Raw genomic sequence first — 25,477 nt, 5'->3', positions numbered from 1 at the left:
GACCCAGTACAGACTGCCACAGACCCAGTACAGGCTGCCACAGACCCAGTACAGGCTGCCACAGTCCCAGTACAGACTGCCACAGACCCAGTACAGACTGCCACAGACCCGGTACAGACTGCCACAGACCCAGTACAGACTGCCACAGACCCAGTACAGACTGCCACAGACCCAGTACAGACTGCCACAGACCCAGTACAGACTGCCACAGACCCAGTACAGGCTGCCACAGACCCAGTACAGGCTGCCACAGTCCCAGTACAGACTGCCACAGACCCAGTACAGACTGCCACAGACCCAGTACAGACTGCCACAGACCCAGTTACACTCCAGTCCTGTTACAGACCACTTTAGATCAGTTCAGTCCAGTTCACTACAGTTCATTACAAACCACGAAAGATTGGCCTAGTCCAGTTTAAGTCCAGTTCACTACAGTTCATTACAAACCACGACAGATTGGCCTAGTCCAGTTTAAGTCCAGTTCACTACAGTTCATTACAAACCACGACAGATTGGTCTAGTCCAGTTTAAGTCCAGTTCACTACAGACCACTATGGTTCAGTCCAGTCATGTCAAGTTTAAAAGTCCAGTCCATGTTAGACCACTAAAGTAACACTCCAGTCAACAGCGCCAGTTCACATGAGTTCAGAACCAGTACCTGGGTCCGGGTCTCTCCGGTGCCATGTGGTCAGGAAGGCCAGCTTCCTGGTTTTGGGTCCCTCCTCAGTCCTGAAACAAAACGGTTCCAACTTCCATCACATTCATGCATTCATGGTTGTATTTTTTATTGTTTACCATGTCAGCTGAAAAGTGCTTATCTAGGATCAGTTTTTCCTTTGAGATTATAATGAATAAGATTAGGGGCCTGAATAAAGATAGGGCGGGACCTGATCCTAGATCGGGAGTCCTACTCTGAGACGCTTGATGCATACAGCCACAGGTACCATCACAGTAGTTTGCCCCTTCCCCCAAGTCCTACCCCTTCCCCCTTCCCCCAAGTCCTACCCCTTCCCCCAAGTCCTACCTCTACCATATTACCTTCATTAATCCCTAGTACCCAAAATTGCTAACACCAAAACGTTATGGACTAGGGAAAGGAGGAAGCTAGGGTTAAAAATGGAACCAGGCCTTGAAGTGAGTGGAAAATATAAAGAGTAAGAGGTTAAGGCCATGTCCAGAAACAACTCCTAGCCCCTAGACCCTAGACACTTGGACCCCGTCCAGAAACAACTCCTAGGCCCTAGACCCTAGACACTTAAACCCCGTCCAGAAACAACTCCTAGGCCCTAGACCCTAGACACTTAGACCCCATCCAGAAACAACTCCTAGGCCCTAGACCCTAGACACTTAGACCCCGTCCAGAAACAACTCCTAGCCCCTAGACCCGAGACACTTAGACCCCGTCCAGAAACAACTCCTAGACCCTAGAAACTTGTAGATCTGAAAGAACTGGAAAGGTTTAAGCAATAAGGTGAACCTCTGACCTAGCATGTCAAATGGAAAGGTGGAGCTTCTAACATAGTGCTTATTCCAGAGAGAGATATATAGAGAGAACAGGGCTAGTGTCCACTCCTTGGACTCAGTATCTAGCACCTTTAGATCTACACTAGTTTCTAGGGGCTAGTAGTTGTTTCTGGACGGGGCCTAAGTGTGAGTGGTAAGATGTATGACCTTTCACCTACTTGCCCAGCTGGTTCCTGGAGAGGTCAAGGGTTCTGAGCAGAGAGCATTTCCACTTGTTGGGTGCCGGGAGAGTGGAGATCTGATTCCTACACAGTCTGAGAGAGACCAGGGCCTGATGAAGAGAATGAGCAGGAGAGGTAGAGAGAGAAATTCCATTATAATCAACAATCTTGCACTACTCATTCCTTTACAAACATTTGGAAAATTGCTTCATAAAGCCCATAGCATTCCTGAGGTAAATTAAACATTCCATTGTTCTCCTCGGAATTCAGGAGCCTAAATTAAACTTAACATCCGTTTCCATTCATTATTACTGTTACGCTAATATCTTTAAAACCTAATCAAGCGTACCGTGATTCATCGTACTAACGCTGAGAACAAGGTTGACGTTTTACGTATTCCTAACCAATTGTGTTTTTTTGTTCGTTTCTTTGCATTGTTTGTAACTTATTTTTTTACTTATTTTGTACATAATGTTGCTGCTACCATCTCTTATGACCAAAAACAACTTCTAGACATCAGAACTGCAATTACTCACCACACACTGTCAGAATCCTTTCTTTCCTTTAACAAGTCGAGCGTGACGTAAATTCCCGGGAACAGGCCCAGACCCCTGTCATTTGCGTGAAGAGAAGGCGGAGAAAAAGGGGCCAGAGGGCCGGCCGCCTTCTGAGAATTTGTAGGCGATCGAATAAACCCCCCACTTCCTTTCATTCTGCTAGCAAACGTGCAATCTTTGGAAAATAAATCGATGACCTATGCGGAAGATTAAACTACCAACGGGACATTCAAAACTGTAATATGTTATGCTTCATGGAGTCGTGGCTGAACGACGACAACATGTTTATCAACATACAGCTGGCTGGTTATACGCTGTATCGGCAGGATAGAACAGTGGCGTCTGGTAAGACAAGGGGCGGCGGACTATGTATTATTGTAAATAGCTGGTGTACGATATATAAGGAAGTCTCAAGGTTTTGCTCACCTGAGGTAGAGTATCTCATGATAAGCTGTAGACCACACTATCTGCCTAGAGAGTTTTCATCTGTATTTTTTGTAGCTGTCTACATACCGCCACAGACTAATAATGGCACTAAGACTGCACTGAATGAGCTGCATTCCGCCATAAGCAAACAGGAAAACGCTCACCCAGAGGCAGCGGTCCTAGTAGCCGGGGACTTTAATGCAGGGAAACTTAAATCAGTCTTACCAAATTTCTATCAGCATGTTAAATATGCAACCAGAGGGGAAAAAAACTCTGGACCACGTTTAGTCCACACACAGAGATGCATACAAAGCTCTCCCTCGCCCTCCATTTGGGAAATCTGACCATAATTCTATCCTCCTGATTCCTGCTTACAAGCAAAAATTAAAGCAGGAAGCACCAGTGACTCGATCGATTTCAAGGAGAGGGACTCTAAGCTCATAAGAAATCCCACTATGCCCGCCGATGAACCATCAAAGTGGCAAAGCATCAATACAGGACTAAGATCGTATTGTACTACACCGGCTCTGACGCTCGTCGGATGTGGCAGGGCTTGCAAACCATTACAGACTACAAAGGGAAGCACAGCTGAGAGCTGCCCAGTGACATAAGCCTACCAGACGAGCTAAACTACTTCTATGCTCGCTTTGAGGCAAATAACACTGAAACATGCACAAGAGCACCAGCTGTTATGGAAGACTGTGTGATCACGCTCTCTGCAGCAGATTTGAGTAAGACCTTTAAACAGGTCAACATTCACAAGGCCGCAGGGTCAGACGGATTACCAGGACGTGTACTGCGAGCATGTGCTGACCAACTGGCAAGTGTCTTCACTGACATTTTCAACCTCTCCCTGTCCGAGTCTGTAATACCAACATGTTTTAAGCAGACCACCATAGTCCCTGTACCCAAGAACACTAAGGTAACCTGCCTAAATGACAACTGTCATGACGTGGCCCCCTTTGGGTATAGCGAGTACCCTCCCCCTCTCTCTCACCACCTCTCTCTTCCCCATACACCCAGGCTCTGTTATCTCAGGTCGTAAATTCCATGAGGAGACTCTTTTCCCCCCCGGCCATGCGGTATCGAGAGAGGGTTCACAGTAGAACAAAGGAACTTCTTCTACCTCACAGAACTTGAGAACTGAACAATATCCATGTTTTGGAGAATGTGTAAACGGTCGGTGGAGAATCCAGCCACGACCGGTCCATTTTGTTTAACGTTTGTGACAATACAGCCACATTACCATAACTCTGTTTATACAAGAGTCTCCGTTATGAGATTTGCATCTATTTATTGTATAAAATGAATGAGTAAAGATGAAACTATTTGTGAAATTATGTAATGTGATTTTAAACTGTTTAATGAAAGAGAATCCAATTCCCTTTAAAGTTAACTAAGTCATTGGCCCGCCCCATGAGCACAGACATTGATCTGGCGTCATGGGACAGCCTTTTCTGCTGTTACGAATACAACCCCCACCTGGAGAAGCCCACTTCAGACCAAGCGTACCTCGATTATAGAGAGGGCTAAGGTTTGAGTAGAGACCATGCATTCCTCGGTTGTTGAATTCCTAACCAAACCACGTGGAGCATTGGCTACACTGGTGGAAATGGTTCAACTCAGACTATCGATACCGACAAAATAAGAGCAAATCTTCGATAATAATTACTAGTCTGCAGCTAGAATTTATGTCGACTGAATGCGAAGACCGACAACCGCCGAAACATCTATCCTATAAGAACATTTCTGAATGGGACTCTGAAGTATCCATTCTAACAACGAAAGACTTCATGGGAGAGAGAGAGACTTGTAACTTTCCAACAGAAAGAAGGACGATTCCAACAGAGATCCTGACGACACACTGAGCGTAAATATATATATTGATTGCAATTATTCCCAAATGAGTGAGCGTTCATGTGCAAAGGATTAGCATTTCAATTATAATAATGATCAACTGTGTAGTGACTCTGGTCTTTCCCGGCCTTCTCAGTCCACACCCACTTCCCTTAACCAACCAAGCCGCCATATCGGTTTAGCCCACTAGAAAACATTCCCTATCATTTCCTTGTAACCATCTACTGTTTGTTTGTTTGTGCATTTCTGTGATTATTTAGTTAGTTAGTAAATAAATGATTAAGACAATTGATGTATGGATGATTCATAGTGAAGGCTGGGTTCATGCAGATAACCAACAATTTACGACGTTTGGAATGAGACTAACGTGAGGTAAAGAATAATTCATTAATTAGAAGACTAATTGATCAGATATTAAAATATCTGAAAATGTATATTAGGAAAATTATAACTTTGTAATCTTAAGATTTTCCTTGGTGCCCCGACTTCCTAGTTAATTACATTTACATGATTAGTTTAATCACGTAATAATAATTACAGAGAATTGATTTGATAAAATAACAGTCTTCAATTTAATGATGCCAAAGACAAGACACTACCGACCCGTAGGACTCACGTCTGTAGACATGAAGTGCTTTGAAAGGCTGGTCATGGCTCACATTCTATTGTGTTATTGACTGTATGTTTGTTTATTCCATGTGTAACTCTGTATTGTTGTTTTTGTCACACTGCTTTGCTTTATCTTGGTCAGGTCTCAGTTGTAAATGAGAACTTGTTCTCAACTGGCCTACCTGGTTAAATAAAGGTGAAATGAAATAAACATCAACTCCATTATCCCAGGAACCCTGGACCCACTCCAATTTGCATACCGCCCCAACAGATCCACAGATGATGCAATCTCTATTGCACTCCACACTGCCCTTTCCCACCTGGACAAAAATAACACCTATGTGAGAATGCTCTTCATTGACTACAGCTCAGCGTTCAACACCATAGTGCTCTCAAAGCTCATCACTAAGCTAAGGACCCTGAGTCTAAACACCTCCCTCTGCAACTGGATCCTGGACTTCCTGACGGGCCGCCCCAAGGTGGTAAGGGTAGGTAACAATACATCCGCCAAGCTGATCCTCAACACAGGGGCCCCTCAGGGGTGCGTGTTCAGACCCCTCCTGTACTCCCTGTTCAATCATGACTGCAGTGGTAGGCCTGATCACCGACAACGACGAGACAGCCTATAGGGAGTAGGTCAGAGACCTGGCCGTGTGGTGCCGGGACAACAACCTCCCCGTCAACGTGATCGATGCAAAGGAGATGATTGTGGACTACAGGAAAAAGAGGACCAATCACGCCCCCATTCTCATCGACGAGACTGTAGTGGAGCAGGTTGAGAGCGTCAAGTCCCTTGGTGTCCACATCACCAACAAACTAACATGGCCCGAGCACATCAAGACAGTCGTGAAAAGGGCACAACAAAACCTATTCCCGCTCAGGAGACTGAAACGATTTGGCATGGGTCCTCAGATCCTCAAAAGATTCAGCTGCACCATCGAGAGCATCCGGACTGGTTGCATCACTGACTGGTATGGCAACTGCTTGGCCTCCAACCGCAAGGCACTACAGAGGGTAGTGCCTACGGCCCAGTACATCACTGGGGCCAAGCTTCCTGCCATCCAGGACCTATACCAGGCGGTGTCAGAGGAAGGCCCTAAAAATAGTCAAAGACTCCAGTCACCCTAGTCATAGACTATTCTCTCTGCTACCACACAGCAAGCGGTACCAGAGTGCCAAGTCTAGGTCCAAGAGGCTTCTAAACAACTTCTACCCCCAAGCCATAAGACTCCTGAACATCTAATCAAATGGTCATCCAGACTATTTGCATTGCCCCCCCCTATTTTACACCACTGCTACTGTTATCAACTATGCATAGTCACTTTAATAACTCTACCTACATGTACATATTACCTCAACTAACCGGTGCCCCCGCACATTGACTCTGTACCGGTACCCCCCCCCCCCCCCCCCGTATATAGTCTCGCTATTGTTTTTACTGCTGCTCTTTAATTACTTGTTACTTTTATTTCTTATTCATATTTTTCACTGCATTGTTGGTTAGGGGCTCGTAAGTAAGCATTTCACTGTAAGGTTGTATTCGGCGCATTTGTGACTAATAACATTTGATTTGAATCATTGTTTCAGTTGGGGTTCACTGACTGCAGAGTAGTACAGCAGTGCCACCTTCAGGTCATTGGGTAAACTACAGGTTTAATACAGAAATCCTCATCTTCTGAGTGGTTACTTAAAAAGGTTCAATATGCAGAGATCCCTCATTGCTAAAATTCTAATAGTTTGCCTAATTTCAGTTTATGTGACAGAAAAATCAGAGTATAGAATCATTGTACCATCTAAACTGCTGTGAAATATATTTTCAATAACCCAAAATATTGTATTTTCAAGTATTTGAAGCTGGTGTACAAAACCAAAAGTATAAGACAAAAAATAAACTTAAGAACGGGAAGCATAGAAATAGCATACATAGAACTGATTTACTGCTTCTTAGACTTGCTTTTAATGAGTGAGATCTATAACGCACATTTCTATGTGAATTTGGTCTGGTCGCCCAAATAGAGTAAAGCTTATGGAGGTTTAGGGAGGTGTATTTAGGTTAGACCCATCAAGTCAACAAATTCAATGTTTCTAGGCAGGCCCAAACAGAATCAGCCATGAACCACCATGTAGGAAACTGTTGTTAAGCTGCTTTGGTCTAGGCTTTAGCTCAGTGGGCTAACAGGGTTTCGAGCTGCGCATAATAGCCCAGGTATTGAACCTGTGATATGTACAGCTCAGACTGCCCAAATATTGAACCTGAATTACATGTGCAACTCAAAACCCTGTTAGCCCACTGAGCTGAGGCCTAGGCCAAACAATGCTAGTGCTACCCATCCTTACCTCCAGCTCGAATATATAGGAGGGCAGCTCCTTGATGACGTTGTCCGAGAAATCCACCTCCTGCAGCTGAGTTCTCCAGAAGATGGAGATGGTATTGGGAAGACTCTCGATGGCGTTGGATGAGGCTCGACAGTGCTTCTACAGAGGGGGGAAACACCAATCAATGACTCACATCATCCAGAAGATGTTTCAAAACCATCACTCAAGTTCTCTGAATACAAGAGGGCAAAGGAGGTAGTGAAGCTTCGCTGAGAGGAGTCTGTATGATTTAAAAGACATGACCACTTTCCATTTCAATACCTAGTACCTTCTTGCCTCTACGCCGACAATGGTCACAAATCTATAAGGACTGGATAGGTGTAAGCTGGATGGTTCCACCCAGCTCTCCATTGTAGCTTCCACCATATTCCTTTCACCAATCCAGTCCTTTCAGAACTGAACATTTAGAAGGGGACAGGAGATACAGGAAGGTGCTAGGGATCCAAAAGGAACCAGGCCCTAGTTTCTTCCTACCAGGGGAACCATAGAGATACAATTAATATATATCTTTGAGAAGAGCACTAAACAGGGTAGGATCTAAAGGAAGGTGCTAGGGTTCCAAATGGAACAAGGCCGTAGTGTCTAGTGTAGTGTCTGCCTACCAGAGGGCAGGCCCAGGGGTCAGGGAAGCTGGTGAGTCTGTTCCGGCAGACTTTGAGGGAAGTGAGGGATTTGAAAGAGTGAAGAACAGCAGAGGGAAGACTGGTCAGACAGTTGTCAGACACATCCAGCTCCTCCAGCTTACGCAGACCGATCCAGTTAGTACCTGAGGAGGAGCAGAAGAGGGCAATCAATTCATTCATCAATCTTCATTTGTAGAAACCAAAACAGTTTGTACAAGGTAGCAATACAATGTGCTTCACATTAACAAATAAAGACAAAATAGATAGCAGCGATAAACAATTTGAGATCAGAATAAAATCCTAAGAACCCTTCTAAGAACATACTGATATACATTTGTGCAAAGACCACTCTGACATGCGGTGGATCATACCATTAGGAATGTCAAATAGGGAGGTGAGCTTGTTCTTAGCAGCAGAGAGCCTCTGGACTCTGGTGAGATGGAGCAGTCCGGACGGCAGGCTGGTCAACTCATTCTGAGACAGATTCACCTGGCGAAGTCTCCAGTAGGACAGGAGCAGAGAACGAACACACACGTCAGGATTAAGTGAGATGGTGAGGCTAACAATACAAGGGAGATCTGCAGAACAGCAGACTACAGATATTAGATACACACAGTGTACAAAACATCAACAACTCTTCCCAGGACACAGACTGACCAGGTGAACCCAGGGGAAACATATGGTCCCTTATTGATCCATTTCAAATCAGTGTAGATGAAGGGGAGGAGACAGGTTAAAGAAGGTTTTTTAAGCCTTGAGACAATTGAGGCATGGATTGTGTATGTGTGCCATTCAGAGGGTGAATGGGCAAGACAAAACATGCAAGTGCCTTTGAACAGGGTATGGTAGTAGATGCCAGGCACACTGGTTTGTGTCAAGAACTGCAATGCTTCTGGTTATTTCATGCTCAACAGTTTCCCATGTGTATCAAGAATTGTCCACCACCCAAAGGACATCCAACTTGACACAACTGTGGAAAGCATTGGAGACGACATGGGCCAGCATCCCTGTGGAATGCTTTCGACACCTTGTAGAGTCCATTCCCCAACGAATTGAAGCTGTTCTGAGGGCAAAAGGGAGTGTGCAACTCCATATTAGGAAGGTGTTCCTAATGTCTGGTATACTCAGTGTAAATGTGTGTGTACACTGTACACACTGCAGTGGACCTGTTTAACTAGAAGTCCCCACAAGAATAGTAAACGAAGAAAACGTTAACCAACTGGGGACATTTTGTTAGTCAAATGCTATTTCCAGGGTGTTTAAGGTTAAGTTTAGGTTTAGGGTTAGGAGCTAGGTTAAGGGTTAAGGTTAGGTTAAGGGTTAAGGAAAATAGTATTTTGAATGGGACTGAATTGTGTGTTCCTACAAGGGGGTTGTGTGTGTGTGTGTGTGTGTGTGTGTGTGTGTGTGTGTGTGTGTGTGTGTGTGTGTGTGTGTGTGTGTGTGTGTGTGTGTGTGTGTGTGTGTGTGCTAGGGCTGGCTGATATGAAACCTCTCGCTTCCCCTCTGTTTACACACACAGACCAAGCCCCTCCCCCTGCCACTCACAACAAAAAAGACTAAAGATCACTTCTTCTTCTCTGACAAGCGGTTTCAACTCAACTTATTTTACTGTAATGGAGGAGACGTTAACCTGGAGATTGAAACACAATGAGACATTATATTACTGTAATGGAGATGTTAACCTGGAGACTGAAACACATTGAGACATTATATTACTGTAATGGTGGAGATGTTAACCTGGAGACTGAAACACATTGAGACATTATATTACTGTAATGGAGGAGACGTTAACCTGGAGACTGAAACACAATGAGACATTATATTACTGTAATGGAGGAGACGTTAACCTGGAGACTGAAACACAATGAGACATTATATTACTGTAATGGAGGAGACGTTAACCTGGAGACTGAAACACAATGAGACATTATTTTACTGTAATGGAGGAGATGTTAACCTGGAGACTGAAACACATTGAGACATTATATTACTGTAATGGAGGAGACGTTAACCTGGAGACTGAAACACAATGAGACATTATATTACTGTAATGGAGGAGATGTTAACCTGGAGACTGAAACACAATGAGACATTATTTTACTGTAATGGAGGAGATGTTAACCTGGAGACTGAAACACATTGAGACATTATTTTACTGTAATGGAGACGTTAACCTGGAGACTGAAACACAATGAGACATTATATTACTGTAATGGAGGAGACGTTAACCTGGAGACTGAAACACATTGAAACATTATATTACTGTAATGGAGGAGACGTTAACCTGGAGACTGAAACACATTGAGACATTATATTACTGTAATGGAGATGTTAACCTGGAGACTGAAACACATTGAGACATTATATTACTGTAATGGAGGAGATGTTAACCTGGAGACTGAAACACATTGAGACATTATATTACTGTAATGGAGGAGACGTTAACCTGGAGACTGAAACACATTGAGACATTATATTACTGTAATGGAGGAGACGTTAACCTGGAGACTGAAACACATTGAGACATTATATTACTGTAATGGAGGAGATGTTAACCTGGAGACTGAAACACAATGAGACATTATTTTACTGTAATGGAGGAGATGTTAACCTGGAGACTGAAACACATTGAGACATTATATTACTGTAATGGAGGAGACGTTAACCTGGAGACTGAAACACATTGAAACATTATATTACTGTAATGGAGGAGACGTTAACCTGGAGACTGAAACACATTGAGACATTATTTTACTGTAATGGTGGAGATGTTAACCTGGAGACTGAAACACATTGAGACATTATATTACTGTAATGGAGGAGACGTTAACCTGGAGACTGAAACACATTGAGACATTATTTTACTGTAATGGAGGAGACGTTAACCTGGAGACTGAAACACAATGAGACATTATATTACTGTAATGGAGGAGACGTTAACCTGGAGACTGAAACACATTGAGACATTATATTACTGTAATGGAGGAGACGTTAACCTGGAGACTGAAACACATTGAGACATTATATTACTGTAATGGAGGAGACGTTAACCTGGAGACTGAAACACATTGAGACATTATATTACTGTAATGGAGATGTTAACCTGGAGACTGAAACACATTGAGACATTATATTACTGTAATGGAGGAGACGTTAACCTGGAGACTGAAACACATTGAGACATTATTTTACTGTAATGGTGGAGATGTTAACCTGGAGACTGAAACACATTGAGACATTATATTACTGTAATGGAGGAGACGTTAACCTGGAGACTGAAACACATTGAGACATTATTTTACTGTAATGGAGGAGATGTTAACCTGGAGACTGAAACACATTGAGACATTATTTTACTGTAATGGAGACGTTAACCTGGAGACTGAAACACAATGAGACATTATATTACTGTAATGGAGGAGACGTTAACCTGGAGACTGAAACACATTGAAACATTATATTACTGTAATGGAGGAGACGTTAACCTGGAGACTGAAACACATTGAGACATTATATTACTGTAATGGAGGAGACGTTAACCTGGAGACTGAAACACATTGAGACATTATATTACTGTAATGGAGGAGATGTTAACCTGGAGACTGAAACACATTGAGACATTATATTACTGTAATGGAGGAGACGTTAACCTGGAGACTGAAACACATTGAGACATTATATTACTGTAATGGAGATGTTAACCTGGAGACTGAAACACATTGAGACATTATATTACTGTAATGGAGGAGATGTTAACCTGGAGACTGAAACACATTGAGACATTATATTACTGTAATGGAGGAGACGTTAACCTGGAGACTGAAACACATTGAGACATTATATTACTGTAATGGAGGAGACGTTAACCTGGAGACTGAAACACATTGAGACATTATATTACTGTAATGGAGGAGATGTTAACCTGGAGACTGAAACACAATGAGACATTATTTTACTGTAATGGAGGAGACGTTAACCTGGAGACTGAAACACATTGAAACATTATATTACTGTAATGGAGGAGACGTTAACCTGGAGACTGAAACACATTGAGACATTATTTTACTGTAATGGTGGAGATGTTAACCTGGAGACTGAAACACATTGAGACATTATATTACTGTAATGGAGGAGACGTTAACCTGGAGATTGAAACACATTGAGACATTATTTTACTGTAATGGAGGAGACGTTAACCTGGAGACTGAAACACATTGAGACATTATATTACTGTAATGGAGATGTTAACCTGGAGACTGAAACACATTGAGACATTATATTACTGTAATGGAGGAGACGTTAACCTGGAGACTGAAACACAATGAGACATTATATTACTGTAATGGAGGAGACGTTAACCTGGAGACTGAAACACATTGAGACATTATATTACTGTAATGGAGGAGATGTTAACCTGGAGACTGAAACACAATGAGACATTATATTACTGTAATGGAGGAGATGTTAACCTGGAGATTGAAACACATTGAGACATTATATTACTGTAATGGAGGAGACGTTAACCTGGAGATTGAAACACATTGAGACATTATATTACTGTAATGGAGATGTTAACCTGGAGACTGAAACACATTGAGACATTATATTACTGTAATGGAGGAGATGTTAACCTGGAGATTGAAACACATTGAGACATTATATTACTGTAATGGAGATGTTAACCTGGAGACTGAAACACAATGAGACATTATATTACTGTAATGGAGGAGACGTTAACCTGGAGACTGAAAAGCATTGAGACATTATTTTACTGTAATGGAGGAGACGTTAACCTGGAGACTGAAACACATTGAGACATTATATTACTGTAATGGAGGAGAAGTTAACCTGGAGATTGAAACACATTGAGACATTATTTTACTGTAATGGAGGAGATGTTAACCTGGAGATTGAAACACATTGAGACATTATTTTACTGTAATGGTGGAGATGTTAACCTGGAGATTGAAACACATTGAGACATTATATTACTGTAATGGAGGAGACGTTAACCTGGAGACTGAAACACATTGAAACATTATATTACTGTAATGGAGGAGACGTTAACCTGGAGACTGAAACACATTGAGACATTATTTTACTGTAATGGAGACGTTAACCTGGAGACTGAAACACATTGAGACGTTATTTTACTGTAATGGAGATGTTAACCTGGAGACTGAAACACATTGAGACATTATTTTACTGTAATGGAGACGTTAACCTGGAGACTGAAACACATTGAGACTTTATTTTACTGTAATGGAGGAGATGTTAACCTTTCTAACCATACCCTGTTTATGTCTCAACTACTCAGATTGAGAGCGGAACAGACACTGCTAAAACGAGAGTATCGATAAACATTGATTCTGGAAATGTAACGCTCAGTTTGTTGCGCGTAGCATTGCGGTACCACATACCGCTAGCAGCATACTAGCTGCCTAGTTTGTGTTTTATAAATGTGCAATAAGCATAAAACACAATTATATAAGAAATTGGCAACTCGTTCTCATTCTGAGAAAGAAGGTAGGCCACTTGATTTGAACATCTGAACAAAGTGGACAGGCTAGCCTGCTGTTCAAACAGTTGGAGACGGACAGAAGGGTCTGTTCATAACAATTCAACTGTTCTACCTTGTTAGACAGCAAACAGATCCAAGTTGGTTAAACTTGAAATATTAATATTATCTGGCTAGCACGTGGGCTTGTGCTTGAGAGTTTGTTGATGAGACATGTGTTCATTTTCTATAACACCTGCTACAACAAGTTAGTCATTATTAGTGAATGTGCATAATGCATGGTTCTGGTTAAATGTGTAACAAAAAGGACATTTTCATACAGACTTGAAAGACAGATCAGTGATTATTGCAAAAAAGCAGGTTAAACTATTTAGATAAAATAATGAAATGATTAGTCGTATGGTTGTGTAAGGCTTATAATTAGCCTAGGTATAATTTCACAAACCCTGAAGTATTAGATTATTGCTGACTGCAGTGTATTTGACCTTTAAATCCTACAACAAAGCTTATATAGAGAAAATATGTTTAAAAGATATCATGAATCATCCATAAGTTTGAAAAAAATCTAGATAGGATTTTTAGGCCATACCGCCCAGCCCTAGTGTGTGTGTGTGTGTGTGTGTGTGTATCTGCACCTACACATCTACAACCTATCTGTGAATGTGGAGCAGCACCTGGAACAGATGATCTCCTGTGAGCTCTGTGCTGTGTGCAGCTCTTTGAACAGGTTGTTGGAGAGGTCTAGGGTCCGGAGCTGTATGAGCCCCCAGGGAACCACGGAGGGCAGGGAGCTGAGGCTGTTACACGACAGGTCCAGGTGGGAGATACGGGACGACACGTCCATGAACCAGTCCAGCTCCAACCACGGCAGCTTCAGACCTGACCAACGGCCACATAGTAGCTAGAGCGGGAGAGAGGAAACAACATGTTGGCTGACGTTTTTATGGTGCACAACACACACACACACACACACACACACACACACACACACACACACACACACACACACACACACACACACACACACACACACACACACACACACACACACACACACACACACACACACACACACACACACACACACTACGTCTGGCCTGACCAACACACTGGGTAAAACATAACACATTCACAGAGAGAAAAATACATACATACGCAGACACACAATGGAGACACACACACACACAAACGCAGCCACACACACACAAACGCAGCCACACACACATAAACGCAGGCAAACGCAGACACACACACACAAACGCAGCCACACACACACAAACGCAGCCACACACACATAAACGCAGGCAAACGCAGACACACACACACAAACGCAGACACACACACACAAACGCAGCCACACACACATAAACGCAGGCAAACGCAGACACACACACACAAACGCAGACACACACACACAAACGCAGACACACACAAACGCAGACACACACACACACAAATACACACACACACCTCCCCTCAGTTACCTTTTCTCCCGCTGGTTCTGTGTGTGTGTCTGCTTCTTCTACCAGTCGTTGTTCAACGAGCAGTCTGCTGAAGGCTGGATAATCCATCAGGGTGTAGGAGGACAGCCCAGCGCCATTCTGCAGCAGGAATCTAGCTATCTCCTCATTACCTACATAGAACACAGTTAGACGGACGTTCTGAACAGACCCCTGGTCTAAGATAACGGGAAGCTCTCCTCATCTCTCCACCAGTATGCCCAGAGTAGGCTGAAGTTGCTCATAGACACTGATTTTGAGTGAGTTTTGCATTTTCCCTTCTAATGGTTAAGCGTAGGGGAAGCTGATCCTACATCATAAAGCCAGAATAAGGAAGTGAGTTGGAGGTTGAATTGGAGACACAGTAGAGTAGGAGGAAATCCCCGTCTGCTGTTTTCAGCCTGACAACACACCACAGTAGGAATGTCTAACTCTAACATTTGGTCCAACGGGGCTAATATGTAAGCGTACATCAAATCTAATCAACTTCTATTGGTCGCATACACATATTTAGCAGATGTTATTGCAGGTGTAGAAAAATGCTGGTGTTCCTAGCTCCAACAGTGCAGTAATATCTAATAATTTAAACGCAAGATACAGTGCAAACTTCTATACTTGACTGTGTTCTCTACTTTTGTGTGAGGCGTGTGTGGCATGTGAGGCGTGTGTGGCGTGTGTGGCGTGTGTGGCTTATGTGTGAGGTATTTGTAGGCTGTGTTCGTGTGTGTGTGTATGTAAATACACACTATTGTTCAAAAATGTGGGGTCACTTAGAAATGTCCTTGTTTTTGAAAGATAAGCACATTTTTTTGTCCATTAAAATAACATCAAATTGATCAGAAATACAGTGTAGACATTGTTAATGTTGTAAATGACTATTGTAGCTGGAAACGGCCCATTAGAGGCCCATTATCAGCAACCATCACTCCTGTGTTCCAATGGCACGTTCTGTTAACTAATCCAAGTTTATCATTTTAAAAGGCTAATTGAGCATTAGAAAACCCTTTTGCAATCATGTTAGCACAGCCGAAAACGGTTGTGCTGATTAAAGAAGCAATAAAACTGGCCTTCTTTAGACTAGTTGAGTATCTGGAGCATCAGCATTTGTGGGTTCGATTACAGGCTCAAAATGGCCAGAAACAAATAACTTTTTTCTGAAACTTGTCAGCTTATTCTTGTTCTGAGAAATGAAGGCTATTCCATACGGGAAATTACTGAAGATCTCGTACAACGCTGTGTATTACTCCCTTCACAGAACAGCGCAAACAGGCTCTAACCAGAATAGAAAGAGTGGGAGGCCCCGGTGCACAACTGAGCAAGAGGACAAGTACATTAGAGTGTCTAGTTTGAGAAACCGATGCCTCAGTGAAGTGCAGAGTGAAGAGGCGACTCCGGGATGCTGGCCTTCTAGGCAGAGATCCTCTGTCCAGTGTCTGTGTTCTTTTGCCCATCTTAATCTTAAATTTTTATTGGCCAGTCTGAGATATGACTTTTTCTTTGCAACTCATCCCGGAGTCGCCTCTTCACTGTTGACGTTGAGCCTGGTGTTTTGTGGGTACTATTTAATGAAGCTGCCAGTTGAGGCCTTGTGATGCATCTGTTTCTCAAACTAGACACTCTAATGTACTTGTCCTCTTGCTCAGTTGTGCACCAGGGCCTCCCACTCCTCTTTCTATTCTGGTTAGAGCCAGTTTGCGCTGTTCTGTGAAGGGAGTAGTACACAGCGTTGTACGAGATCTTCAGTTTCTTGGCAATTTCTCGCATGGAATAGCCTTCATTTTTCAGAACAAGAATAGACTGACGAGTTTCAGATGAAAGTTCTTTGTTTCTGGCCATTTTGAGCCTGTAATCGAACCCACAAATGCTGATGCTCCAGATGCTAACATAATTGCAAAAGGGTTTTCTAATGATCAAATAGCCTTTTAAAATGATAAACTTGGATTAGCTAACACAATGTGCCATTGGAACACAGGAGTGATGGTTGCTGATAATGGGCCTCTGTACGCCTATGTGGATATTCCATTAAAAAATCAGCCATTTCTAGCTACAATAGTCATTTACAACACTAACACTGTCTACACTGTATTTCTGATCAATTTATGTAATTTTAATGGACAAAAAATGTGCTTATCTTGCAAAAACAAGGACATTTCTAAGTGACCCCAAACTTTTGAACGGTAGTGTATGTGTGGCGTATGTGTGCACATGTACAGTATGTGTGTATGTGGAGTACATCTACACTGTGTCTTGCTGTCTACCTGCGCGTGCAGCAGCGTAGAGAGGCAGCCCCGTGATGACAGCAAACTCCTCCTGGTGGATGGCACAGTCCTCAACGTCGGCATGGTAACTCTGCACCAACATTCTAACCACCTCCAGGTGACCCTGTTGGCACGCCGACACCAACATCCAGTTCAGCAGATCTCTGTGGACACATGGACCTGAGAGAGACATGCAATCTGTTTATCATCTACTAACTATGATTACTACACAGACAGAAAGACAGACACAAATGCACCACATCTCACACATACACACACACTTTCAAAACAATACATGCAATCTGTTACTATCTATTAACTACTACAACTACACACACACAAGTGGAAAATGTCACACACACACACACACACACACACACACACACACACACACACACACACACACACACACACACACACACACACACACACACACACACACACACACACACACACACACACACACACACACCATTGTCACCTGGTAGTGAGTCGAGCAGCTCTCTGACCAGGCTGACATGTCCATAGTGTGTAGCCAGGATGGCAGGGTTTCCCTCCGACGGCTCCAGGGGCAGGGGCACACGGGCCTCATGGAGGAGGTAACTCACGCTCTCCGCATCACCATACTGGGTGGCCACACACAAGAGACGCAGCTGAGGAAGGGACGGGAATAGGACAAGTTAGTATATTAGCAGATAGTCAAGTTTTGTTCAAGTCCACCTCTCCACCTCTACCATAGGCTCCACCTTAGTTGATCTGTAGCCAACTCTTCATTCATTGTCATGCTATACAGTTGGGAGCAGGGGGACATTTAATTTCAATCACAGTCAATCCAGGAAGTACACTGAAACTCCAATTCCTATTCTCTTCAATGTTTTTCAATGAGGAACATTTGGAATTGGAATTTGGTGTCGTTTCTGAATTGATTGGAATTGAAATGGAATTGACCGCAACCCTGGTTGGGAGCATTCAAAAGTTACCATGTACTGCAGCCTGTGTTGCCAATTTAGCAACTTTGTCGCTATATTTAGCTAGTGTTCGGATCCCTCCAGCTACCTTTAAGGAAGTTTTGACACCAAGGGTTACTATGGTTTTGATAGCATTTAGTGACTTTTCCCACTCAATTCTGCAGCAAATTGGTGCTGTGATTTCGTTGCAGCAACGGCAAAATGTCATCTAGCGACAAATCAAGGAGCTAATAGCTATTCTCACTGAATATATGTTGGCAACAATATCTGCAGCTAGGTAAAAACATGAGCATCAACGTTGATGTAATGGCACCATCAGGTGGGCAATCAACAATGTACGACTAATAGATGAGTTAGCCACAGCACATCCAGTATGGAAAGAGGAAACCAATAGATGAGTTAGCCACAGCACATCCAGTATGGAAAGAGGAAACCAATAGATGAGTTAGCCACAGCACATCCAGTATGGAACGAGGAAACCAATAGATGAGTTAGCCACAGCACATCCAGTATGGAACAAGACAACCAATAGATGAGTTAGCCACAACACATCCAGTATGGAACGAGGCAACCAATAGATGAGTTAGCCACAGCACATCCAGTATGGAACGAGGCAACCAATAGATGAGTTAGCCACAACACATCCATTATGGAACGAGGCGACCAATAGATGAGTTAGCCACAGCACATCCAGTATGGAACGAGGCAACCAATAGATGAGTTAGCCACAGCACATCCAGTATGGAACGAGGCGACCAATAGATGAGTTAGCCACAGCACATCCAGTATGGAACGAGGCAACCAATAGATGAGTTAGCCACAGCACATCCAGTATGGAACGAGGCAACCAATAGATGAGTTAGCCACAGCACATCCAGTATGGAACGAGGCAACCAATAGATGAGTTAGCCACGACACATCCAGTATGGAACGAGGCGACCAATAGATGAGTTAGCCACGACACATCCAGTATGGAACGAGGCGACCAAATAGATGAGTTAGCCACAACACATCCAGTATGGAACGAGGCAACTAATAGATGAGTTAGCCACAGCACATCCAGTATGGAACAAGACAACCAATAGATGAGTTAGCCACAGCACATCCAGTATGGAACGAGGCTACCTCTACAACACCTGGATAAGGTGTTAGCGCTTGGCCGAAATAGAATTAGGGCTGTCCTCAACTAAAGAAAAAATATTGGTTGACCGAAAGTTGTTTGTTCTTTTGTCCAATCGATTTGTCAAAATTTTAAGCCTGTATTTTTCCATTTATAGACACACCCTACGTGTTTTAATAAATATGTATTGAGCTTGTCTGATGCTTTAAGCTTACGGTTTGATGAAATAAGAAATGCCTCAAGAGGGCACCAGAGATCTAGATAACCAGAAGACCTTAACCTGACCCAACTATTCTCCTCCCGCTCCTGCTGGCTTTCGCAGATTATGCCGTTACTCTCCTGAAGTTGCCGGTAATAGGCTGCAGGAGGACTCGGCAACCTTTCTCATGTGGAATGCCAATTTATCTTACCATTTCTACCGATCTGCGTGCCAGTTATGTTTTTCATAAACACATTTTCGTGAAACAGTTTCATTTAATTTATAAAATCTTCATATCTCAAAATCATTGTCATGTGGTTAATCAAAATTCTATCCAAAAGAAAATGATAAACCTAAAAAGTAACTTCTATTGCCATTGCCAGCTATGTAAAAATAGCCTACATAAAGCCAAACAGTACCAGCACACAAAATGAGTACTGGAACCTATTTCAGCCCAAGTCAAGCACTGATAAGAAGTAATCAGGTAGGCCTGTTTTATGACGTTTCCACTGAATCAGAGCATGACATTTTTCCCTTTCACGCTGAGTGGTTATCGAAAGGGAGAGAGCTGGAAAGATTTTTCAAATACATTAAGGAACTATTGTAATTCTCAATTAATATAAAAACAGACTTTGTTTGCTTGCTGTTTAAGGTGAAGAAAACTTTACTTTGAGAAGCTCCATACGTCATTAGTGGTGGTGCGTTAAGCCAATCAGAAATACTATCAGATCCCCAAATGGGCACGTTTATATACATTTGCGCACAGGCCAGGTAGCCTATAGGCCTACTTATATGTATAATCAGGCCAGGTAGCCTATAGGCCTACTTATATGTATAATCAGGCCAGGTAGCCTATAGGCCTACTTATATGTATAATCAGGCCAGGTAGCCTATAGGCCTACTTATATGTATAATCAGGCCAGGTAGCCTATAGGCCTACTTCTATGTATAATCAGGCCAGGTAGCCTATAGGCCTACTTCTATGTATAATCAGGCCAGGTAGCCTATAGGCCTACTTCTATGTATAATCAGGCCAGGTAGCCTATAGGCCTACTTATATGTATAATCAGGCCAGGTAGCCTATAGGCCTACTTATATGTATAATCAGGCCAGGTAGCCTATAGGCCTACTTATATGTATAATCAGGCCAGGTAGCCTATAGGCCTACTTATATGTATAATCAGGCCAGGTAGCCTATAGGCCTACTTCTATGTATAATCAGGCCAGGTAGCCTATAGGCCTACTTCTATGTATAATCAGGCCAGGTAGCCTATAGGCCTACTTCTATGTATAATCAGGCCAGGTAGCCTATAGGCCTACTTATATGTATAATCAGGCCAGGTAGCCTATAGGCCTACTTATATGTATAATCAGGCCAGGTAGCCTATAGGCCTACTTATATGTATAATCAGGCCAGGTAGCCTATAGGCCTACTTATATGTATAATCAGGCCAGGTAGCCTATAGGCCTACTTATATGCGTGCGTGTCCTGACTCAACATTGACAGGAGCGCTCCAAACAAAAGACAATGACTAAATTGACAAAACTTGTAAATGGAATGAAATAAACCAAAACTTGTTTCTCACAAGTGTAGCACAGGTTGTGCCGTCTGAAAACAACGTGTCCACTCCAACAATGAGAACAGGAAGACTGGAATAATGATATTGAATGCATTAACAGAAATGACCATAACCAAAGTAACAAACATGGTAGATGAGACATTATATTCATTTACGGTCAATGTACTACTGGTGATATGTAAATGGAGAAGTGATATAAACTAACAAACGCAAACAATTCACACAATGAATTTATGAAACAATGAATGTGCACAAATTGGCGGGAGAGAGCGCATTCTGTAGAGAGAAGTGCATTGTACATCTGGGCGCTGCATTGGCCATGCAGCATTTAAGGTGAAACGGCCTCAGCAGAAGTCGGGGTATTCATACTTCTTGCGCTTCGTGGAGCAGTGCAGAGCTGCTGTCAAGGAAGTGAGTTTGTGTTTTCTACAGGATGTATCCCCCTCCACCTACTGTCAACCAATCATGTCAATGCGGAGCGACACAGAACCCACCGCATTGTTACAACATTTGGAAAGCGCATGGCGATGTGGTACAGTGCTTGATTTGGCCTTTGCATGCCTCTGGAGGCGCCGCAATTGCGTCACACCCTCCATATAGAGCCACCGACCACATTTGTTGGATCAAGCAAAAACTGAAAAATAAATGTACATTTCAGAGTTATAGAAAAATGCCATTTTCAGGGAACAAGTAACGGGTTAACAACTTACAGCTGTTCTGCAGCAATGGAAGTAAATTAAGCCTTGAAAGTTGATGCTAACAATTCCTACAGGCGTCCCAACTTTTGTTGATTACTTACAAACCCTCTGTCTGTATAAAAGCAGTGTTGGAACAGACTGTGTTACTACACCCTCTTAAGCATTATTTGGACAGTATTGTACTGCAGGAAGTAGTATATTGATATCATAATGGGGAGAAAAAGGCAATTAACAAAGGAAGACAGAAATACCAGTATAACCCTTAAAAGTGTAGGTCTTTCCTAGAAAAGAAAGAAAGCCGAGGTGTCAGTGAGTACAGTTTCCTACGCCATCAAAAGGCACTTGGAAACTGGAGGAAACTCAGACAGGAAGAGGTCTGGCAGACCCAAAGCCACAACAGAATCAGAAGAAAAGTTTCTGAGAGTCAACAGCTTGTGTGACAGGCGGCTCACAGGACAACAGCTTCAAGCTGTTCTGTGAAGGGAGTAGTACACAGCGTTGTATGAGATCTCCAGTTTATTGGCAATTTCTCACATGGAATAGCCTTCATTTCTCAGAACAAGAATAGGCTGACGAGTTTCAAAAGAAAGTTGTTTGTTTCTGGCCATTTTGAGCCTGTAATCGAACCCACAAATGCTAATGCTCCAGATACTCAACTAGTCTAAAGAAGGACAGTTTTATTACTTCTTTAAATCAGCACAACAGTTTTCAGCTGTGCTAACATAATTGCAAAAGGGTTTTCTAATGATCAATTAGCCTTCTAAAATAAAAACTTAGATTGGCTAACACAGCGTGCCATTGGAACACAGGAGTGATGGTTGCTGATAATGGGCCTCTGTACGCCTAACATTAACAATGTCTACACTGTATTTCTGATACATGTTATGTTATTTTAATGGACAAAAAAAAAAGTGCTTTTCTCATACACGTTACTGCTTGACTAAAACAATCTCGGGCCGATCAACAGCCTAATGACCAAACAATTGACCAGTCGACTAATAGAATACTGTGCTCACTGACTGTTGTTCTATAGGACCAGAGTTGGACCTGATCTCTGTTCTCATTCCACAGAAACCACAGTTCCTATGCTGAACTTTGTGATTGTATTGTAGGCAAGCACTGGATGGCAGTGTAACTGTTTGAAGTATTGATATATATTAACTGTATCGACCGACTGAATACTTGTTAGATTCCTTTGTGCACCAAGCAGTTTGCACACTGTTGTGTTGCCCTACTTCTTACGTAAAGGCTTCTTAAGCACTGGAGAGAGTTGCCAAGCTGCTTTCAAGCACACCTCGTTCATCTATAATTCCTGCTTACCACTGGCCGACATAAGTACCACTGGCCGACATAAGTACCACTGGCCGACATAAGTACCACTGGCCGACATAAGTACCACTGGCCGACATGTTGTGAGGAAGCCTAAAAGTAGCAGTATGAATCAAGCGTCAGGGTATTTTAGGGTACAAGAACAGAAGCCATGTAAATTAAAAAAACAGTTCTCCTTTTTCAATCTGACACACAATTGTTTTATAGGCATGTATGAATTTAACATTATCTCCAGCCAACCTGTATTACCAGTTCTCAGGAACATGGCAGTAACTGGGTCTCCATATCTCCAGCCAACCTGTATTACCAGTTCTCAGGAACATGGCAGTAACTGGGTCTCCATATCTCCAGCCAACCTGTATTACCAGTTCTCAGGAACATGGCAGTAACTGGGTCTCCATATCTCCAGCCAACCTGTATTACCAGTTCTCAGGAACATGGCAGTAACTGGGTCTCCATATCTCCAGTCAACCTGTATTACCAGTTCTCAGGAACATGGCAGTAACTGGGTCTCCATATCTCCAGTCAACCTGTATTACCAGTTCTCAGGAACATGGCAATAACTGGGTCTCCATATCTCCAGCCAACCTGTATTACCAGTTCTCAGGAACATGGCAGTAACTGGGTCTCTATATCTCCAGTCAACCTGTATTACCAGTTCTCAGGAACATGGCAGTAACTGGGTCTCCATATCTCCAGTCAACCTGTATTACCAGTTCTCAGGAACATGGCAGTAACTGGGTCTCCATATCTCCAGTCAACCTGTATTACCAGTTCTCAGGAACATGGCAGTAACTGGGTCTCCATATCTCCAGTCAACCTGTATTACCAGTTCTCAGGAACATGGCAGTAACTGGGTCTCCATATCTCCAGTCAACCTGTATTACCAGTTCTCAGGAACATGGCAGTAACTGGGTCTCCATATCTCCAGTCAACCTGTATTACCAGTTCTCAGGAACATGGCAGTAACTGGGTCTCCATATCTCCAGTCAACCTGTATTACCAGTTCTCAGGAACATGGCAGTAACTGGGTCTCCATATCTCCAGTCAACCTGTATTACCAGTTCTCAGGAACATGGCAGTAACTGGGTCTCCATATCGCCAGTCAACCTGTATTACCAGTTCTCAGGAACATGGCAGTAACTGGGTCTCCATATCTCCAGTCAACCTGTATTACCAGTTCTCAGGAACATGGCAGTAACTGGGTCTCCATATCTCCAGTCAACCTGTATTACCAGTTCTCAGGAACATGGCAGTAACTGGGTCTCCATATCTCCAGTCAACCTGTATTACCAGTTCTCAGGAACATGGCAGTAACTGGGTCTCCATATCTCCAGTCAACCTGTATTACCAGTTCTCAGGAACATGGCAGTAACTGGGTCTCCATATCTCCAGTCAACCTGTATTACCAGTTCTCAGGAACATGGCAGTAACTGGGTCTCCATATCGCCAGTCAACCTGTATTACCAGTTCTCAGGAACATGGCAGTAACTGGGTCTCCATATCTCCAGTCAACCTGTATTACCAGTTCTCAGGAACATGGCAGTAACTGGGTCTCTATATCTCCAGTCAACCTGTATTACCAGTTCTCAGGAACATGGCAGTAACTGGGTCTCCATATCTCCAGTCAACCTGTATTACCAGTTCTCAGGAACATGGCAGTAACTGGGTCTCCATATCCCCAGTCAACCTGTATTACCAGTTCTCAGGAACATGGCAGTAACTGGGTCTCCATATCTCCAGTCAACCTGTATTACCAGTTCTCAGGAACATGGCAGTAATTGGGTCTCCATATCTCCAGTCAACCTGTATTACCAGTTCTCAGGAACATGGCAGTAACTGGGTTGTATTCAGTAGGGAGAAAACGTCTTGAAACGCAGTGAAACCTGGAGGTACTAGCTGAACTCGTCCGATAATAGTCGGAACATATGCTGGTGTGTCAAGTGTTAAATTGCAGTGAGCTCCACATCAAATCTATTCCTGAATGACAGGAAGACAAGCAGATAAAAAGTAACCAAGGGCAACACTGAACACTCTAGGAAAGGAGAAGTGGGTTTGGCAGCATGGGTGTTTGGAACCTACCGTATGCACACATACACACACGCGAGATTACTGTCCCATAATGATCCATACAGTAATGAGATCACTGTCCCAGTATGATCCATACAGTAA

At 43.0% G+C, this 25,477-nt stretch overlaps 1 protein-coding gene across 1 annotated transcript in view; it reads right to left on the bottom strand.

Annotated features, from left to right (window-relative positions):
* lrrk1 (leucine-rich repeat kinase 1) overlaps positions 1–25,477 on the bottom strand; it is a 183,943-nt gene that overhangs the window by 131,408 nt on the left and 27,058 nt on the right. The window contains exons 4-12 of the mRNA XM_038996044.1: positions 17,893–18,064; positions 17,412–17,591; positions 15,139–15,287; positions 14,329–14,555; positions 8,505–8,632; positions 8,113–8,276; positions 7,472–7,609; positions 1,683–1,795; positions 659–729 (exon numbers count right to left, since the gene is read on the bottom strand). Coding sequence (XP_038851972.1) covers positions 659–729; positions 1,683–1,795; positions 7,472–7,609; positions 8,113–8,276; positions 8,505–8,632; positions 14,329–14,555; positions 15,139–15,287; positions 17,412–17,591; positions 17,893–18,064 — 1,342 coding nt within the window. The remainder of the gene's footprint in view (positions 1–658; positions 730–1,682; positions 1,796–7,471; positions 7,610–8,112; positions 8,277–8,504; positions 8,633–14,328; positions 14,556–15,138; positions 15,288–17,411; positions 17,592–17,892; positions 18,065–25,477) is intronic.

This window comes from Salvelinus namaycush, chromosome 1, assembly GCF_016432855.1.
Source record: "Salvelinus namaycush isolate Seneca chromosome 1, SaNama_1.0, whole genome shotgun sequence".
Lineage (NCBI taxonomy): Eukaryota > Metazoa > Chordata > Actinopteri > Salmoniformes > Salmonidae > Salvelinus > Salvelinus namaycush.
The sequence above is the reverse complement of the archived record's forward strand: the minus strand, read 5'-3'. Positions and strand labels throughout refer to the sequence as shown.